The sequence below is a fragment of the Sciurus carolinensis genome, chromosome 7, assembly GCF_902686445.1.
Source record: "Sciurus carolinensis chromosome 7, mSciCar1.2, whole genome shotgun sequence".
NCBI lineage: Eukaryota > Metazoa > Chordata > Mammalia > Rodentia > Sciuridae > Sciurus > Sciurus carolinensis.
Genome location: NC_062219.1, coordinates 117,157,214 through 117,175,111, shown reverse-complemented (window position 1 = coordinate 117,175,111; position 17,898 = coordinate 117,157,214). Strand labels below are relative to the sequence as shown.

General features: G+C 46.4%; 1 protein-coding gene across 3 annotated transcripts in view; it reads left to right on the top strand.

The window, feature by feature from the left end:
• The window catches only part of Zfand3 (zinc finger AN1-type containing 3), a 312,164-nt gene extending 294,679 nt beyond the window's left edge, over positions 1 to 17,485 (top strand). For all 3 annotated transcript variants that reach the window (XM_047557737.1, XM_047557735.1, XM_047557736.1), the window contains one exon: positions 15,153 to 17,485. In XM_047557737.1, coding sequence (XP_047413693.1) covers positions 15,153 to 15,307 — 155 coding nt within the window. In that variant the 3' untranslated portion in view covers positions 15,308 to 17,485. The remainder of the gene's footprint in view (positions 1 to 15,152) is intronic.
• Positions 17,486 to 17,898: the final 413 nt, after the last annotated feature.

The window sequence follows — 17,898 nt, the reverse complement described above, 5'->3', positions numbered from 1 at the left end:
AGCTCCCTCCCCTTTTTGAAAAAAAATATTTTGAGATAGGATCTTGTTAAGTTTCTGAAGTTGATCTCAAACTTGTGATCCTTTTGCGTTAGCTGCCTCGTTCACTGGAATTTTACAGGTATGCACCACTGTACCTGGCACAGGATACTGTTTATAGTTGTGTTCCATATGCCGCTTGTCACCTTATGTAGTTGAGATACTTTTGGAGGACAAGTGTCCACAGCATTGCTCCCTTTTTTCTTTTTTCAATGTTTTTAATTATAGGTGAACACAATGATTTTTTTTTTTTTTTTAATTTGGTACTGAGGATTGAACCCAGTGCCCCACACATGCTAGGCAAGTGCTCTACCACTGAGCCACAACCCCAGCCCAACATTGGCATCTTGTAATCTCCCTCTGCACCTGGGTAATATTAGACACAATGGCATTTAATTCTTATTGACCTTATACATTCTATTTTCTCCTGAGTGCTAATTCATGTCCTCATTGTTCATGAAAACTTTCCTCCTCCAGGATACCTTATGCAGTTGACCTCTCCTTGGTGTCCCCGATTTATTACACATTGCTGAATTGTATTGATTTTATTTGCAGTTGATTTCTTGCTTTGCTTCTTGTGACCTTCAACTTGTTTTCCTCTCTATGCGTCTACAGCTGTCTTTAAAATCAGGAGCTAGTGCCCCCAATCTCTCTCTCCTGTTCTTTCTCTTCTCCATCCAGCCCCTAGAATAGAGCTCTGTAAATAGTGCACCAGATGACCAATAAATACTTTTGACTCCTTGAGCCTGATAGCTTCTTTCTCTTGCCAGACTGACAGCCCTACACTAGAGCCTGAATCCTTTATTTATTGGATGAGATTTCTATAGCACCTTTCCTCTGAGAAGATCAATATCAATGAAGTTTGTTTCTGCTTCTGGATAAGCAGACCAAGGTCCTGGATAAGACCACATACAGGCTTTACCCCTCAACTGCTGGGGCCTGCAGATGCAGACTCCGTGAAGCCTTGCTACTTCCAAGTCTTGCTATCTTGCTCCCAGCAAGGAGGCTGAGCAAGATCCTATGACAAGTAGCAACAGATACTCTGTAATGTTGGTCTGTACTGTAGTCAGTGTAACACAAAGGGTACTTGCAGTGGGGATCACTGCTGTCTTTTGGAAAGCAGATGTGGAGAAGGCCTACTAACTGACCCCCTTCAGGGTTCCTAGGTGTGGCTCTCCCATGGTGCCTGGTGTCATGGAGCACTAGAACTGTTCAGTTGCTGAGACGCAAAGCTATTCTGCTAGGGAGCTAGGTCCCTGGGACAAGGACCCACAAGAGGCATGATAGGCAGTCTGTTCCCAGAGATTCAGAAGGAGCAAATCTTGGATAGAATGGGAAGTAACACTGTCCTTGATAGAAGGAAAAGGAGCTACCAGAATTCAGATCTGAATAGCTGAGACTAACCGTGACTTATAAGGACAAAGTTCAGGGGCAAAAAACTGAAAATGGTGAATGTGTCATTGGAGAAGTGCCTAAAATAATTGAATCAGCTAGCTTTTCTAAGAGTTGCTCACCTTTCCACCACCTCCTTGTTCATGCTTGACATTATTCTCATCCCTGTTCAGGGTTAGACAGAGCTCTGTAGGGAGTGAACACATCTCCCAGAACTTTGCAGACAGGGGTACTTAACAACTGCTTGGTGTGGGTAATGAGCAGCATCACTGCCCTGACCTGTCCTCACACCTGTAGTACAGAGGACTGTCACTGTGGATCAGGAGTCAAGGCAGCCTAGCCACTGAGGCACCTTGTGAAACAAAAAAGGAAAGGGAAATCAAGGTGCTGGAGAAAAAGGAGAAGGAAACAAAATGGAGAAGGACTAGAAATGTAAGGAAATGGAAAGGACATTTATAGAGGAGTAATACTGAAGCACAGGGGTGTCTAGTGACATTTATCTGAGAAATGCTGATTTGTCACACTGCCATTCCCTGAGCAGCCTGGATGTGGCCACTGCTTACTCTTTTCTGAGATTTGAAGATGTTGTCTTTGTTGTCACCTGTGGCATTGAGAGGTAGAGCCACCTATATTGCCTAGTTCATCTCTGTACCCCTAAAACAGTGCCTGGGACACAGTTGGAAGGAGGTGATGATGAGGAGTGACCCTCTTTGCTTTGGGTAACTTTTTGTACTTGTTTACAGCCTACCAGCTGTTGTATATGCTAACATGTAAATGCCCCGGAGGGTGACTGGGAGATAGGTGACACTGGCCTGTGGAAACTCCACCTCCTAGAGTCTTCCACAGCAGCCCCTGCTTTACAGGATCCAAGGCAGTCCTGCTGCACTCAGCCTCGATAAGTCCTCCAGAAAAGCACTGTGAGGCTCCAGGGGATCCAGGGGCAGGAGTACCATGGAGGGTTAGATGCTCTCCTCCAGCCAAAAGTTTCTCTTAAGTACTAATGAAGATAGTTGCTTTTGCTGCCTAGGAGAAGAGTGGTTCTAGGCTGTTAGGGAGGTGGCAGGCAGTGGCCACACTGTGGTTGAAGACAGATCTTGTGAATCCCAGTGAGCTTGACAGCTGCTGCCTGAGCCTTGCAGAACCTCATGTTCCTTCTTCTCATGGGACGGGAAGGACATATGCTGTGCTCTCCACACATTCTGATGTTCTTCCTTCTTGAACTATGTCAGCCTACCAGCCCCTGGAAGGTGGCAGTTGTGAGTCAGCACACAACAGAGCTTGCTCCTTCTTGTGATTAACATACAGGACGGCATCTGTGTACTCCCCGTCACTGTGCTCTGCTATGCTACAGATTTACCCAGAAGGGGGAATTCTAGATTTGAAAGTTAAAGGGTGCTGTTCCCTGTTACCCTTAGATTGATTTTCATAGAATCTGGAGTAACTGACCGGAATACCAGGGTAGAGAAGTGAATGTCAGTGGGCGCCTGTGTGATTATGTTCAGTTGTTCGTTATCTATATTCAGCTCATTTTATGGCAAAATTCCAATTCTAGGAGAGCATCTAATGCCATCTTGGACATTTCTGGGTTGCCTCTCAGAGTGAGCTTAGCAAATAGAGACTCATATTAATTACAGGAATAGAGAAAGCATAATTAGGGAAGCAAACCTGGTATTGCAAAAACTGGGATATATCAGAATAACAGTTTTTCAATTGTGCCTGCTGAACCTGTTTGCCCAGGTAAAGTAGACCATGTGCTAGTGGTCTCCTGGGTGGGATAAGGGCATAGTTATTAGCATTACACATTCTTTTATTTCTAGAATTAATTTTCTTCCATTTTTAACGAGTCAACTATTAACTAAAATTATTTTTCATTCTATTAATCGTTATTGAATTATAGAAGAAAAGCAGGAAATTAAAAGTGTGTAATCTCTTGGTGCTTTTATTCTTTGGGGGAGAGATGCAGTAAACAGGGAACGGGTACTCAAGATAATATCTGGTAGGAGTAAGTACCACAATATAATAAAAGACAGTGAGTGATAAGGGCCAGGGGATCCACAATAGGGATGGCAGGCCAGCACCTGGGAGGACGTGAAAGTAGAGCTGACATGCAAGCTAGGAGAAAAGAGTCCCAGGCAGAGCGAACATAGGTTCTGGGGGTGGGAAAAAACTTGGTATATCTGAAGTAAAAAACCAGCCAGTGTTGCTTGAAGCAGAGTGCAGGAGGAGAGTGGAGGGGCAGACAGACAGTTGGGGCTTCTAGGCCTTTGAAAGGGGTTTAATTATTATTCTAAACATAGTGGGAAGGCATTGAAGGGTTTTAAGCAAAGGAGTGACATGATCTGATTTACATTTTTAAAATACCCCTCTGGGAGAGAGGCAGAAATGCTTGTGTATGCACAGACTCTCAAGAATACATAAAACTGGTGGCAGTGGTTGCTTGGCCTCTGGGGAGGGTAGTGGAGAAAATGAGATGAGAGACCTACTTTTTGCTGAATGTTACTTTATACAGTTTGAATTTTATTATATTCATATATTCCATTATTATATTGAAAGAAAAGTTAACAGATACGAAATAATACATTTCAGGTCTATTATCCTAAAAGTAAGCCCCAAAAGCCCCCCAAAGTCCTTCTAAATGCTCTGAGGAGGGAGGCTTGGAAGGCAGCAAAAGCAGCATCAGGACATGGAGGACAGGCCAGGGTGGAGCCAGTGGCCTCACTGCACCTTATCCCTGCTGGCATTTCTTCTGTTCCTTCAGTGCACTGAACTCATTCCTGCCACTGGACCTCTGCCTGTGATGGGAGAGAAGGGCAGATTCAGGACGTCATTCAGAGGTAAATCTAATGAGGCCACAAATAAAGTCAGTGTAAGTAGTAAAGGAGAAAGAAATCAAGAATGAGTCCTGGGTTTGACCGGAGTAGGGACAGTTAGGAGATAAACTAATGGTAGGGGTCAAGAGGATTAATTTCTGTTTTGAACATACTACCATTGAGATTTTTCTTGGACAACTTCATTTAAGGTGTTTCTCAAATAGGCAATTAGATACAGGAGTTTGGGGAAGAATTCCTGGATGGAAATGTGAGATTCTACTTAAAGCTTGGATTTGAATGAGCTTAAGTAAAGAAGGGAATGTAAAGGGTGAAAAATGCAGGAGGACTTCATTCGGGGGTGATTTTTAGAGAAACCAGTTAAGGATTTTAAGGAGCAGCTGTCAGTGAGATAGGAGTAAAGTCAGGAGTGTGGTGTCACAGAGGATAAGAAGGGAAAGGATATCAGGAAACCAGGAGGAGTGTGCCGTTGAGAGGTTAGGATGGGGATATTGGATTCGTGAGCTATTGATTGACCTTTGCTTGTCCCTTAAGGTTCAGAGAACACAGTGTCTTTGCAACTAATTTGTTTATTCAATTCAACCAAAATATTTTGAGTGAATCAAGCACTGTTCTCAGGTATGTGTGATAAATTACAGAAACATGGTCCTTGATTTCATGGAATCTAGTCAAATTAAACAAGTTACGTGAAAAAGTTGCACACGTGATCCTGAAATTTCAATTGTAACTAGTAATTAAAGAAGTGGAAGATGCCATGAAAGCATGTAATGGGGCCCGAGGCTAGTCTGAGAGTCTAGGAGATTGTCCTGAAGAGAGATTGAGGCCCAAGTACGTGAGAATTCAGTTAGGAGTCACTATGTCTAGAACAGAGTGCCGGGGGTGAATGGCACAAGGGGAACAACACAGGCAGCAGGGATGATTGTGCTACAGTGGTGACGTTTTGATTACAGTCAGTAGGAAAGTGTTACCGGCTTTCACTCAGGAGCGTGGCAATCATATTCCTTTTGCTGCTGTGAGGCAGGTGGATTTGAAGTGGAGTGAACACCTAGAGGAGGTATTGCAGCTGCCACAGGAAAAGATACTGGTGATTTCGACTAGGTAGTGGCAGTAGAAATAGAAAGAAGAGAATGAATTTGATTTTCAAATATAGGATTCATAGAAGTTGGTAATTTAGTGTGAAGAGTAAAAAAGACAACACTGACGGCCAGGTTTGTGTCATGAACTGTTGTGGCCTTGTTTTCTTAGAATGGAGACACTTAAAAGAGAAGCAGTTTTGTGGGTAAGTAGCAAGTATCCCATTTTAGACCCCCTTAAAACTCTGAGATAAACCAAGACAATAAGTAGACAACAGAAGCATGGAGCCTCAGAAAGGTCTGGGGCAGAGAGGTAAGTTTCATGATTGTTAGTATATGTAATTAGAATCTTAACCTTAAATAAGAATGTCAGTTAGACAGACTGAGAGCCCACCGTCAACCCTACAGGAGCAGTCAGCTATTCTAGATGCTCGTGAGAACTTGAGGATTATTGGACTTAGCCATTTTTAGCCTTCATTCATTGTTCAGAACCAGGTTGCACCCATTTTGTGAAGTTCTTGTATCTGAGCCTCTCCTACCCCCACCCTAGGTGAGATGGGATTTGGCTATGGGGGTTAGGTTCTTCCATGCAGTAAGTTTGTAGGATCAAACAGTGAACAGGGGGACAGGGCAGCACACTCGTATAATCTCAGAGACTCAGGAGACTGAGGCAGGAGGATCACAAGTCCAAGACCAGCCTCAGACTTGACCAAACCCTGTCCCCCAAAATAAAAAAGACTGGGGATGTGGCTCAGTAGTAGAGCTTCCTGGGTTCAATTCCAAGTATTTAAAAAAAAAAAAAAAAGAGGGTCACTGACTCATTGGGGGTTCTAAGTAGAGTTTACAGTCTGACCTCAAATTTGAACTTATGTCTGTAGCTAAAACATTCTGCCATTGAATGAACCTAAATTAACTTTAAATACAGAGACTCAAGAAGCCAGCTTCTCTGTCCAACCCCACCACCACCTACAAGTGAACTGCAGACATTGTGGGACCCCTGACTTTAAAGCTCAGATTTTATGAAAATAGAGAAGGGCATGCTTATATTCTTAAGCTCCTCAGAATGACCTTTTTGAGTTACTATGGTGAAAACAAAAAGCATGTAAAAAGACCAATCTTAAACGAAGAACATAAGTGCATGCAGTGCTGGTGTGACTTGGGCAGAAACAGACTGTTCGCAGAGTGTCTACAGCCCATTCCTTTCTCTCCCTCTTCCTTTTGCTACAGCTCCCAGCCTGACAGTCTCAGGGAAATAACACACAAGGCTTTTTGACACACTGTCAGTTTGTGACCAAACTTGGAAACACACATGCTCTGCCTCTGCTTTTTTTTTTTTTTTTTTGGGTGCTGGGGATCGAACCCAGGACCTTGTGCTTACAAGGCAAGCACTCTACCGTCTGAGCTATCTCCCCAGCCCTCTGCCTCTGCTTGTGAGAGAGGTTTGCAGAATTCTCAGCTATACCTGTGGAGATGCCCAACATGAGCAGAGAAGCTCCTCTCTGCTGTCCTTGGAAAGTTTCCATGTCCCTGTCGTAGTGTCCCAAAGCACTGAGTGCTTTCCAGGCTACCCTGTGTAGTCTTCATATATTTAAGTTGGATATCTCTAAAATCTGCATATCTTCCACAGAAATCTTTACTGAGCTCTTGTCACTTAGCATGATGTATTTGTAGTCTATAAAAACAGGTTTGTGGAGAGGGGAGGGAAACTTGGACATCACATGTTGGGAGCAGTAGTTCCACATTCATTCTCTCTTTGCAGCAGGGACTTCTCAAAGCAGAAGGGAGCCTGAGTCTAGACTGAGAGGTAAAGGCAGGTGGGCAGAGGCAAGTGTGTGAGTGGAGGGGGAAGGCACAGGTATGTCTGGAGGAAGGTCAGAGTTGAGAAGCCAGGTGTGCTAGCTTTAAGGTGAGAAGAGTACACCACCATGAGGAGTCACCCAGGAACACGCATCAAAGAAGTGATCCTTTCTTTTCTAGATGTTGCTTTGGAGAAGGGGGTATGACATTTTCAGTCTCTCTGATTACATTGCCACGTGGACATTCCATGACTTTGATGAACTGGTTCTTGCCTGCAGGTGTGCTTTGGGGGATGGCTGAACAGGGCTGAACAGGCTACAGTTCCCTGGTGCACCCTAGGGCAGGAGCCTACTCTAAGCCCTCGAGGCGGGGATGAGTGTGGCCCTTTTTCTCACCTCTACTGTAACTTTGGGGCTGGTTTTGTTAGAGACCGCTCCATTTGAAAATATAAACTTCTAAAGAAAAAGGAAATGCTTAAAGAAAATTTCAAACAAACCAGGAGCCTGCTGAAAGGCCTCCCCCAAACCAGAAGTTTCTTGCCAGCACAGCATTGCTTTCCTGAGAGCCCATATGTGGTTGGAGTCGGGGGAGGGGACAGTGAAGGGGCCTAGAGTGCAGGCACCTCCTAGAGGGTTGTGGACCTAAAAAACTGCCCAGCTCCCAAGAGGTCAGTGCTGCCTGCTTTTAGCTCCTGGTGTCTGACAGAGCAAGTCATCATTCCTATGGCAAAAACTGCCTTGGGCTATTTTCTCTTAGGTGGGTTGTTTTTTGGTTTGATGGGGTTTTGTTTGTTTGTTTTGGTACTGGGGAGTGATCCAGGGGCACTTTACCACTGAGCTACATCCCTGTCCTTTTTATTATTTATTTTGAGACAGGATATCACTAAGTTGCTCAGGGTAGCCTCGAACTTGTGATCCTCTTGTTTCAGCCTGCATAGTCCCTGGGATTTCAGGCATGAGCCACCATGCCTGGCTGATTTTCTCTTGGTTCTTAAATATATGCTCATCTCTAGATAAAACAGCTTAGCATAATAGGAGCCAGCAGCCATCCCCCTTCTTATTCTCTGAGGATGAAAGAGCTTGCTGGAAGGAACAGTCTCACAAGTCACAGTGTCCTTTGTGGCATCCTGTGCCCCTAGGTGACAAAATAGGTTTTGCCCAGGCAGAGTGAGAGTGAACTGTGGGAGGTTTGTTGTCTGACTTTGGAGTAAGTGAGGGCTGCTTGAGTGGGTGATAGAAGACATTGCTAGGATAGGGCAAACGCTCCCCACAGAGGAAAGAGGTAATTAGGGGTTTTATCAAGAATTAGAGTGTATGGAGAAGCAGTAATAAAGGATGTCAACAGTAGTGGATAGTTCTATAGTTTGTAAGCTGTACGTGTGTGGATTGCATCAGGAGCTTCAGTCACACGGACTGTGGCAGTTTTCTCCCTTCCACTGCTGACTGCTCTCATAGAGCAAAGTACACACTTGCCAAGGGAGGGCTCCATCGCCCTGAGTGCAGTAGCTACTTTTAGTTCTGTGCTGCACAGGCTCTTGTATCTTTGCTTCCTATCACACTGCTTTTTTTGGGTAACATGTAGCTTGTATGTAGCTGATATTTTAATTGATTTGGGGAAAACTTGATGATTGCTTCTGTTGTAGAATCGTCTCAGTGAGATTTAGTGGTGTTTATTAAGGAGTAGGGCAGGCTTTTCTAAGTTGCAAGTTCTCCCACCCTTTGAAAGATGCCCAGCCTGGTGACTGACTCTAGCTTTGGTTCCAGTGCCCTGGGCAGCTGACCTCTGCTCATCACTGGTTTTCTTCTCCAGTTCAGCAGAGCACTGTATCTGCCAGCTCATAGAGCTGGGATCATGAGCTGGGATCCAGTTCTGTTTCTTGGAGCATAATAATTTTCCCTCCACCTTGCAAAGCCAGGAATGGAGGAGAATGTAAAACAGACACTTCCATTCCTGAAACACCTGCAACTGCTTTGCCTGTACCATGGGCCTGATGAAATAAAATGCATTAAGATCCTTTAATACGTTTCTGTGCTACAAATTCTGCCTTGGGCATTGGGTCAGCGGATGTGGTATGATCTAGGGATTACTACTGGTGGGAGTATAAATGGCTAATGCTTTGCAGCAGGCTTTCCTATAACCACCTGCTGTTCCTAACATGTACTTAACAAATGAGCTATGAAGTCAGTGAGCAGTCCGAAGCTTTAAGAAACTTTTACCTTGCTGGAAAAAATGTGACTTTTTTTTTTTTTTAATGAGCTTGCCTGGTCATTTCAGACACATGAACAAGGCACATTTGTTATTTATTTCTTAAAAATACATTTTAGAAACCAAGTGATCAAGTGATGCCAATTACTGAGTTGAGATTTGTGGTGGCTGCCCTCAGGAAGCCCTTGGATAGGTTCTGTTTGTTGGAGCCCATGTGCATCTGTACCAATAGTCTGATTTGCTTCAAGACTGGACATAGCTGCCCAAGCCTGGTCATCTCACCATGCTGCATCCAGCAGGACTGGGAGCTCTTAAGCAGGTGCTCTGTGCAGACAGCATGTGCACTGCCATCACACGCTGCACCACCAGCAGAGGATTTGAACAGTGCCCCAGTCCCTGAGGCTTGTCAGTATTTTTAGGTTCTGCTTGAACCTTTGACAATTTGAAATTCAATGAGCAAGAAAGTGTAAAACATTTCATGCAAGTGAGGTAAAAATACTAGGCAGCTGGAGCTGAGATCTGCCCTGGTCTGGCTTCAATAAAACAACCACTTGGGGGTGCCTCCAAGTGGGGGATCTGCAAGAAAGCAAATGTTTTGTTAAAGTCCAAAGTGTCCAGAGCCACCCAGTTTGGCCAACTTTAAATGGTACTTTTACTCCAAGATGAGGTCACTAAGCAGCATTTCTGTCTGGTTGGAATTAAATGAAAATGTCAGAGTCTCAAACTTTGTAAATTTTGATATCACTTTTTTGGTCTCCCTTGGGGTATTCCATGAAAAAGGACAGTTCTGACCCTTGCTTACTTGTTAGGGCATGGAGGGATATGTAGGCCCCCTCAGACAACAGGAGGAGTCTACTTGGGCAGAATGTAAAGTGGGTTCATGTGCAAGGTGGTCTACTTCTCTCTGGCCTCCAGTTCCTGCTCCACCCGCCTCCCCTGTTCCCCACACAGGAGGCATTCCCTGCAGCCTGGGGAAAGGGACAGTGAGGAGAAGGGTACTGGCAGATACTTGATTTCCTTCAGCTGCCTCTGGCTCCCTGCCTGCCAACACAGCAGAGACACAAGCTCCATTTCCTCTGGCACTAGATTGGATGACTCCTGGGAGTATCCTCCTTGGGGTAGTCCACTTGGGCAGTGAGTGGTGTTGATTTTTGTACAAAGTGAAACGGAAGTATTGTGACAACTTTCCTAGTACTTAGAGCAAGGTATTGGGTGTTATGGCATTTTTGCCTACTGATGGCATTTGTGCAGATTGCTCACAGTCATGCAGATTCGATCTCAAAACACGCACACCCCCTCCCTGTGTAAACAAAGATGAGAGTGATCTGTGGATGAGAGCATCTGAATGAATTGTGTGAATTGCCTACGTGAGCTTTAAAAACTGTCAGGTAAGGTCAGATGCTTGGTTCCCATCAAATGATAATTTTTAGAACTCTCAGATTTCACAGGTCTTGAAGAATGAGCTTCTCTTCAGTTTTCTTCTGGGAATGTGTTTCCAGGCCCTTCCATGGTGGGCATCTTCATGTCTAATGTGGCCCATGGCTGGTTGTCTGCCTTAGGAGGGCTGAGTCCAGATGTGTTCGTTTAACACCTATGAGTGACCTCCCCTCCCAAGGGAAGTGCATCTTCTCCCCTGTCCCCAGGGCCTCTCTGTCCAAAGTGAGGAACCTAAAAGCAACTGTCTGCCTTCCTCATTCATGTGGAATCTTGTGTGTATGGCTTCTCTCTGGACTGAGGTTTGTGTACTGGAATCTTGTGTGTATGGTAGCAACAGTCAGGAAAGCTGCTGCTTCTTGGAACTTCATCTTTTGCTGTCCACAGCCACAGGTGTGGGCAGTGCCCTGGATGCTTCCCCACTTCATGTCCACATGACCCTCCTGATGCTGTCTTCTCAGTTCAAGGTGCTGTTCTCAAACTGAGGGTGGAGCTGCTGGAGCCCATCTGGAGACCTTACAGCCCAGGTCACCTGTCATAGTCAGGCAGCCACCTACTGCCCTTCACCCATGTCAGGGAGAAAGGCTGCCGTCCAGAGAGTCCAGGTGGGTGGGACCATGGAACAATATGCTTGGAGAGCTGCGTCTTCACCTCCCCTTTTAATCAAGGACTCATCCCAAATTGCTCTAAAGTGCCAGCAAGCAAAGAGACGCCCACACAAGTTCTTGAGCATTTTATGCAGATTTACTGAAAACAGCTCAGGCAACCTTAAAGGAGCTCCACAGCTTTCTCCTGGACCACTGTTCATGGAAATACAGTAATCCTGCACTCCAGGAGCAGGGCAGTCAGTCACATGACTTTGCAGGGGGAAGGACTGGGGTTAAAAGCACATTTGGCAGGCATTTCAGGTTTTCAAAATTTTCTGCCCTGGCTGTTCTTCCCTCTCTTGGGGGTAAGTATCCTTAACTGTAACCACCCCCCCAATCTCTCTCCCTCCAAAGTACCGTGTGCTGTGTAGCTGTGATAAATAAAAGTATGTTGAAATTGTTTTTAAAATTACATGCTGCTGAACAATGGGATCATAAGGATAGTGTAGATTTGGGGTTGTATGTATACAAACGAGCAGTTAGATTTTCACCTATAACTTTTTAAATCGGGAGTAAAAACGAATTGCATGGTCCCCTGGGTGGTAGTGCCAGAGACATTGATATGGTTCACCTGATCAAATTTGTGTGCTTTGTGTTTTGTGCCTTCTGGATGCAAGTCGTTGGCCTTCTCTGGAAGGCCCCACTTGGCTTCTAAAGAATGGTGTAGAGAAAGTGCTGAGGCCAGCCCAGCCAAGTCTAGGGAGTAAATGTCTGTGTGTTTTAAGACTGTGTCACTGAAATTAAAGACAATCTTACAAATACACACACACACAGCCTGGACTCATCCCTGTCCATGTCTGTTTTGTTCTCCAGAGGATAATAAAAAAAGTTAATGACATTCATAATGGTTTCTGGAAAAGGTTCTGTAAGTACCAAGAAAAAAATGAATAAAGATTGGTTCCCACCCATACCTACCCACCATCCCCTGTATCCAAGACAACCATTCTTCTGATACTGACACCAGAATGCATTTAGCCATTGTTCATTATCAGTGAATGATACTTACTCAGCATTTGGGACAACTTCCAGCATGTAACTTAGTGAATGATCCTGAAGGAGGGAGCTGCACTTAATATATGTCATCTAATAATCTCAGTGTTAACAAGTTGGAAAGTTAGCCTTCCAGAATTTCCTCCCAGACTTCTCCCCGGTGAATTATTGTGCCATATATTCTAATTGTTACCAGTGCCACACCCAAAATGTAGTTGCTACAGAGTAGTTCTCACTTTTCAAAAAGCAAGACCAAGTGTCAAGGTATGTATCAGGCACAGAACTATGGTATTTTGGCTGGATGAAGAATCCTTGGGGTGAACAGAGAACACCCAGGAAAGTTACTAGGGTTATCACTCACTTTGTTTCCTTTTCCACAACTGGCTGCCCCCTAGCTGGAAGAAGGCAGCAAAGGAAATTGGGGTGAGGACCAATCTAAAGCCTCTCCCCTCCACCCCGGTCTGCCTTTGACTAATGAGGTGTTAAGCTGAGCCAGGAGCTGGGTTAATTCCAGTGGTAATCCATTTTCTGCTACTTTTATTCAGCCAGCAGCATTCATCAGAAGGAGAGAAGAGCCCCTGGGACCTTGTCTTAAATCATCCCAATTTCTTGAAGGAAGGGAAGGGGCAGCAGGGGTATCCCCACCCCTTATCGTAGATGCTGCAGGCATAGAAATATGTTAGAACTTGATGTCAGACATACCCTGATGCCATCCAGTTGGTTTCCCAACCTGGCTGCGAGTTCCCCCTTACCAGCTGGGCTGTGCCTTGAAAAGATGATTTTGCTTGTTAGATGGAGGATGCATATTGAGGCCATGCACGCTTCTGCGGTGAAATCCTTTAGGAGAAAGACAACTGGTATCCAATATCTTCGAGTAATGAACTTATCAGTAACTATAACACATGAGCTCATTAATCTTAACTTTGCTTTTGGACCAAGTGGGAGCGCAGCTTCTCGAGAGACAAAAATTTCATCTCTGTTCTTTTCCTTAAACCCAATCCCAATTTAGAGTCAAACATATTGCCCTGCTCTCCCTGGGAAGCAGTTAATAATATGTTTTCTCGAACAATGGATGGCTGAGGTCGCTCAGGACCCCCAGGCTGGATGCATGGGCACATGCACATGATCTGAATCAGGGCTTCCGAGTTGGGTGTGAGTGTCATCTATGTCCTTGAGGCCATTTAAGACTACACACACACACACACACACACACACACACACACACAGTTTATTTCCTCAAGTTGATGAATAGTGTTAAAAGACTTAAGGCCATTGACCCTTGTATGACAGTGCACATGCCTGTAGTCCCAGGGACTTAGGAGGCTGAGGCAGGGGTATCACAAATATGAAGTCAGTCTTAGCAACTTTGTGAAACCCTGTCTCAAAAAAAAAAAAGTTCTGAAATTCATTTGGAAAAATAAAAGACCTAGAATAGCCAGAGCAATTCTAAGCCAAAAAGGCAATGCTGGAGGCATCACAATACCCGACTTCAAATTACACTACAGAGTATAGTAACAGACATGGACCTAGCTTAAACACACGCACAGATCAGGGCTTCAGAACAGAAGACACAGAGACAAACCTAGTACAAAACAAAACAATAACAAAGAACTAAGTCCATTGAATCTTTTTTTAAATATTTTAAAATTGTCAGTGGACCTTTATTTTATTTATTTATTTATATGTGGTGCTGAGAATTGAACCCAGTGCCTCACACGTGCCAGGCAAGTGCTCTGCCACTGAGCCACAGCCCAGCTCAGGCAATTGAATCTTAGACAGTAAGGCTACTGAAACTCGTTCATCCTGGCCACTCGGTCCTTTCCTCAACACCTATCACAGCCTCCACATGGCTGGAAAGAAAAGAAATTTGGGCTTAATTGGGGAGGAATGTTGTTGGCCTGGAGAATGAGGGAGGGAGGACAGGCTGGGTGGGCTTTTTGGGGCACAGCTCTGGCCTCTCAAGTCTCTCGTCTATGGCTTTCACCAGTCTTTTTCTCTTATTTGCCAAACCAGTGTCTCCCTTGGACTTCTCTGCTCCAAAACAAACAAACAAAAAGGACCCACAGCTGCCTCCACATCTGGGAGGGAAGGAAGGGCAAGTGGGCAGCCCTGAGTTGGGGACCTCGGCCTCCCATGTGGTGTGGGAATTGAAGCATGGGATTCCTTAGCAGTGGCAGTTGGAGCGCAGCCACTTTCTTTCCCCTCTGTTACCTTTTCCAGGGCTTGGAGTAGTCCCTTTTCCTTTGAGAGCCCCCTCTGGGAGGGGGTCATGGTGTGACCCTCCTGCCATCCCCACAGGCCCTCCCTGTACAGGAGGTAGAATGTAACTGAAGCCACCATCACTCCTTTTCCCTCTGTGCCTCCTAGAAATGGCGGTGGGGGCTACAGTGTGCCTGCGCCAGGGACAGTGCTGAGCTGGCAGCTCTGTGCTCTCTGCCTGCATGTGACGGGTACTGGGGAAGTCAGAGCCCACTCAGCTCCAAGGGAAAGGACCGTGTCTCACTGCAGCAGTCAGCTTGGGCTCCCACCTCTCTTGGGCCTAGGCGGGCAGCCACAGTTGGGGGTTCTGAGGACGTCTGGCAGGCTTGAGAGGAAGTCACGGATGTTGTGATGTACTGCTCACTAGCAGGAGGCCTTGCTGTGACCACCATCGCCCCACCAAGAGGCCCCCCACCCTCTGAGTAAGAGCAGGGCCTTGGGCATTGGAGGCTACCTTAACAGTCGTGTCCTCTGCCCCTCCCACCCTGCAGGTTACGTGTTCTGTATGTTACATCGCCTCCCCGAGCAGCATGACTGTACATTTGACCACATGGGCCGCGGCCGAGAGGAAGCCATCATGAAAATGGTGAAACTGGACCGGAAAGTGGGGCGCTCCTGCCAGCGCATCGGGGAAGGTTGCTCCTGAAGGCCAGGCACGGCCACCACATGACGCTGTTCTTAGTTCACTAATGTTAGCCTTATTTAGGACAAAGTCAGCCAGACACCTTGTACTGGGCACGCGTCAGACTACAGCCAGTCGTTTCCTTTCTTTAGCCAGCCATCCTGGTACTGTAGTTTAGGGGTTGATGGTGGTTGAAATTGATTTCTGGCTGGTTACTAAGGTGCCTGCTAGCCATTGTATAAAATTAAAACATGAACAATATTTTTTTTTGAGCATGGCTAGTGGATTTAAAACAACACATACCTGTCACTGCTGGAGTCAAACTTATAAAAAGCCTTAAGCGGAAAGTGTTCCAGACGGAGACTCTGAGTTAATAGAGGAGTAGAAGCTGGTGTTAAAGTTCCCACGACGCACATGGCTTTGCCAGAAACTCTGTTTAATGTTTGGCCTTTCACCTCTTCACTTATCCTTAGTCCAGGTAGCCAGGACACCTGATGGCCATGCGTGCCTTGGCCATAGGAGGCTGCTGATGGCCATGTGGCTGGGCTGGGTGGTGGCCTTGCTCTCCCACACAGCTAGAAATGGGGGTAGGGGGCAGATTCTTATGGAAAATTTTTTTACCTGACTTGGTATGAAAAAACTCATCACACAAGAAGAGAAACAATAACCTCACCTTGAAAATTAGCTCCACTCAAGACTAGTTCATGCACGAGACCCACCTTTTCTACACAGGATCCGCAGTCATGAGAAGCACCCAGAGAGTACCCTGACCCCAGTGGCTCTGGTTGCCATTTGCCAGTCGCAGGGATCTGGCAATTGATCAAAGGCTTATGGCAGCACAGCAGCTGTGACTGGGGTCTACAAACTGGCCTCTGCAGCCAGATTTCATATTGGGAGTTTTTAAAAAGACATTTCATAGCCACCAGGAACCAGTAGTAGTGTTGGGGAGCAGCTGGGAAGCTGCTGCCACAGCCTCTGTCCCTTCCACCCTGGGCCTGCTTACTCTTCTTGGGGCCAAGAGGATGGTGCCACGGCCCACCCACTCCTTCCTATGCAGACCTGTAGTTGAAGGACAGCCCGTCCACCTCTGCCATGTGGTATGTTTGGGAAAGGAAGGCAGCTTGCCCCACAGGAGTGTGAGTTTGCATCTCTCTAGAACAGTGGCTTGCGGCTGTGGCAGAGGGGAGTGGGAGGGCGTGTCTCCCTGCCCATTCCTGTGTGTGTGCAGAGAGGAGTTCCGTAGCCGCAGTTGCTCAGGCCAGATGGGGAAGAGGGTGGTGGACCTGGTTGCCTTGTTGGGAAATCATTACCCATCAGCTGAGGGTCTGGCTGGGTAGTCAGGATTAGGATTCCCTTGAAAGCCCCAATCAGGTGGTGGTTGGTGCCAGTGCCCCTGTGTGGTCCAGGTCAGTGAGTGCAGAGACAGTGTGGTCTGCCCACACACAGGCTACTGATTGAACAGTTTAACCCAGCAACTTCCCTTTGTATCACACACCAAACAGTTCAGCTCTGTCTGCAGATGATCAGCGGAACACCTGCAACTACCAATGGTTTTTGATCCAAAATAATGGAATAGGAAATCATGTTCTTCCCAGCCTCCTCCCACCCCACCCTCCACCCCCACCAGAGTGGAATCCGCTGCAAAATCTCCAGCCTTAATTCTTGCTTCAGGACCCAGACCAGTGTCTTGCTCTAGGGCAGCCCAGGGCAGAGGGGCCAGGTCTGCCCAGCGTTTACCACTGTTGTCAAGCCACGGCCCTCTGGCCACTCTGTGGCCATCCTCAGTGAGGCGCCCGCCTAGGCCCCCCGCCAAGCTCTGTCCCCAAGAGGCCGCAGGTGTGTGCCCTTCCTGGCCCTCCTCAGGCCCCAGCAGCTGCTGCTCAGGCGGCAGTGGGAAGGAGGCGCTCTGGGTGCCGGCCGCACACGGGCTCATGGGCTCACAGGCTCACGGCCCACGGCCCACGTTCACTTCCTGACAGTAGAGCCGGGTGGGGAGGAAGGGCTCGTTCCCCTGCAGTATCTGTTCTGTGAAGTTTGTTAAATGTAAGGAAAGCTTAAATTCTTGTATCTTTAAAGAGAAAATCTTATTTAACCCTTTTGTGTTCTAGATTTACTTACACACATAGCCTAGAGCTCAGTTTTAGTTTTAACATTGTGAAACTATTAAAAGAATCTTGTAACTTTATTCTTTTTTTTTTTCTCCTGCTGAAAAAAAAAATTAAACCAATCATATGAAAATTTGGAGTTCTCTGAATTGGGCGCCCACGTCCGAGACCCGTGTGGGGTGATTGGGGAAGGCTTTGGGAGGAGCAGCCACGTGCTGGTCTGCCCAGGTGTGATGGGTGCACTTGGTGAGTTGAAGAAACACCAGGCGGAGCTAACACAGAGGGAGGGCACTCACCCCACTGCTTTTAGGATGGAGGTAGTAACATTGCCATGAAGATGACGTAAAGTCCTGAGGTGATTCAGAGGGACCTGCAGGTGGGCAGGAGCAAAGGCCATTGTGTGGCCAGGCTGGTGAGGAGCAGTGGCCTCCCCAGCACCCCCTTCCTAATGGCTTCAGTGAAGCCTTTCCTTAGGTCAACAGAATCACCAGCAGAAAGACAGACTAGGGC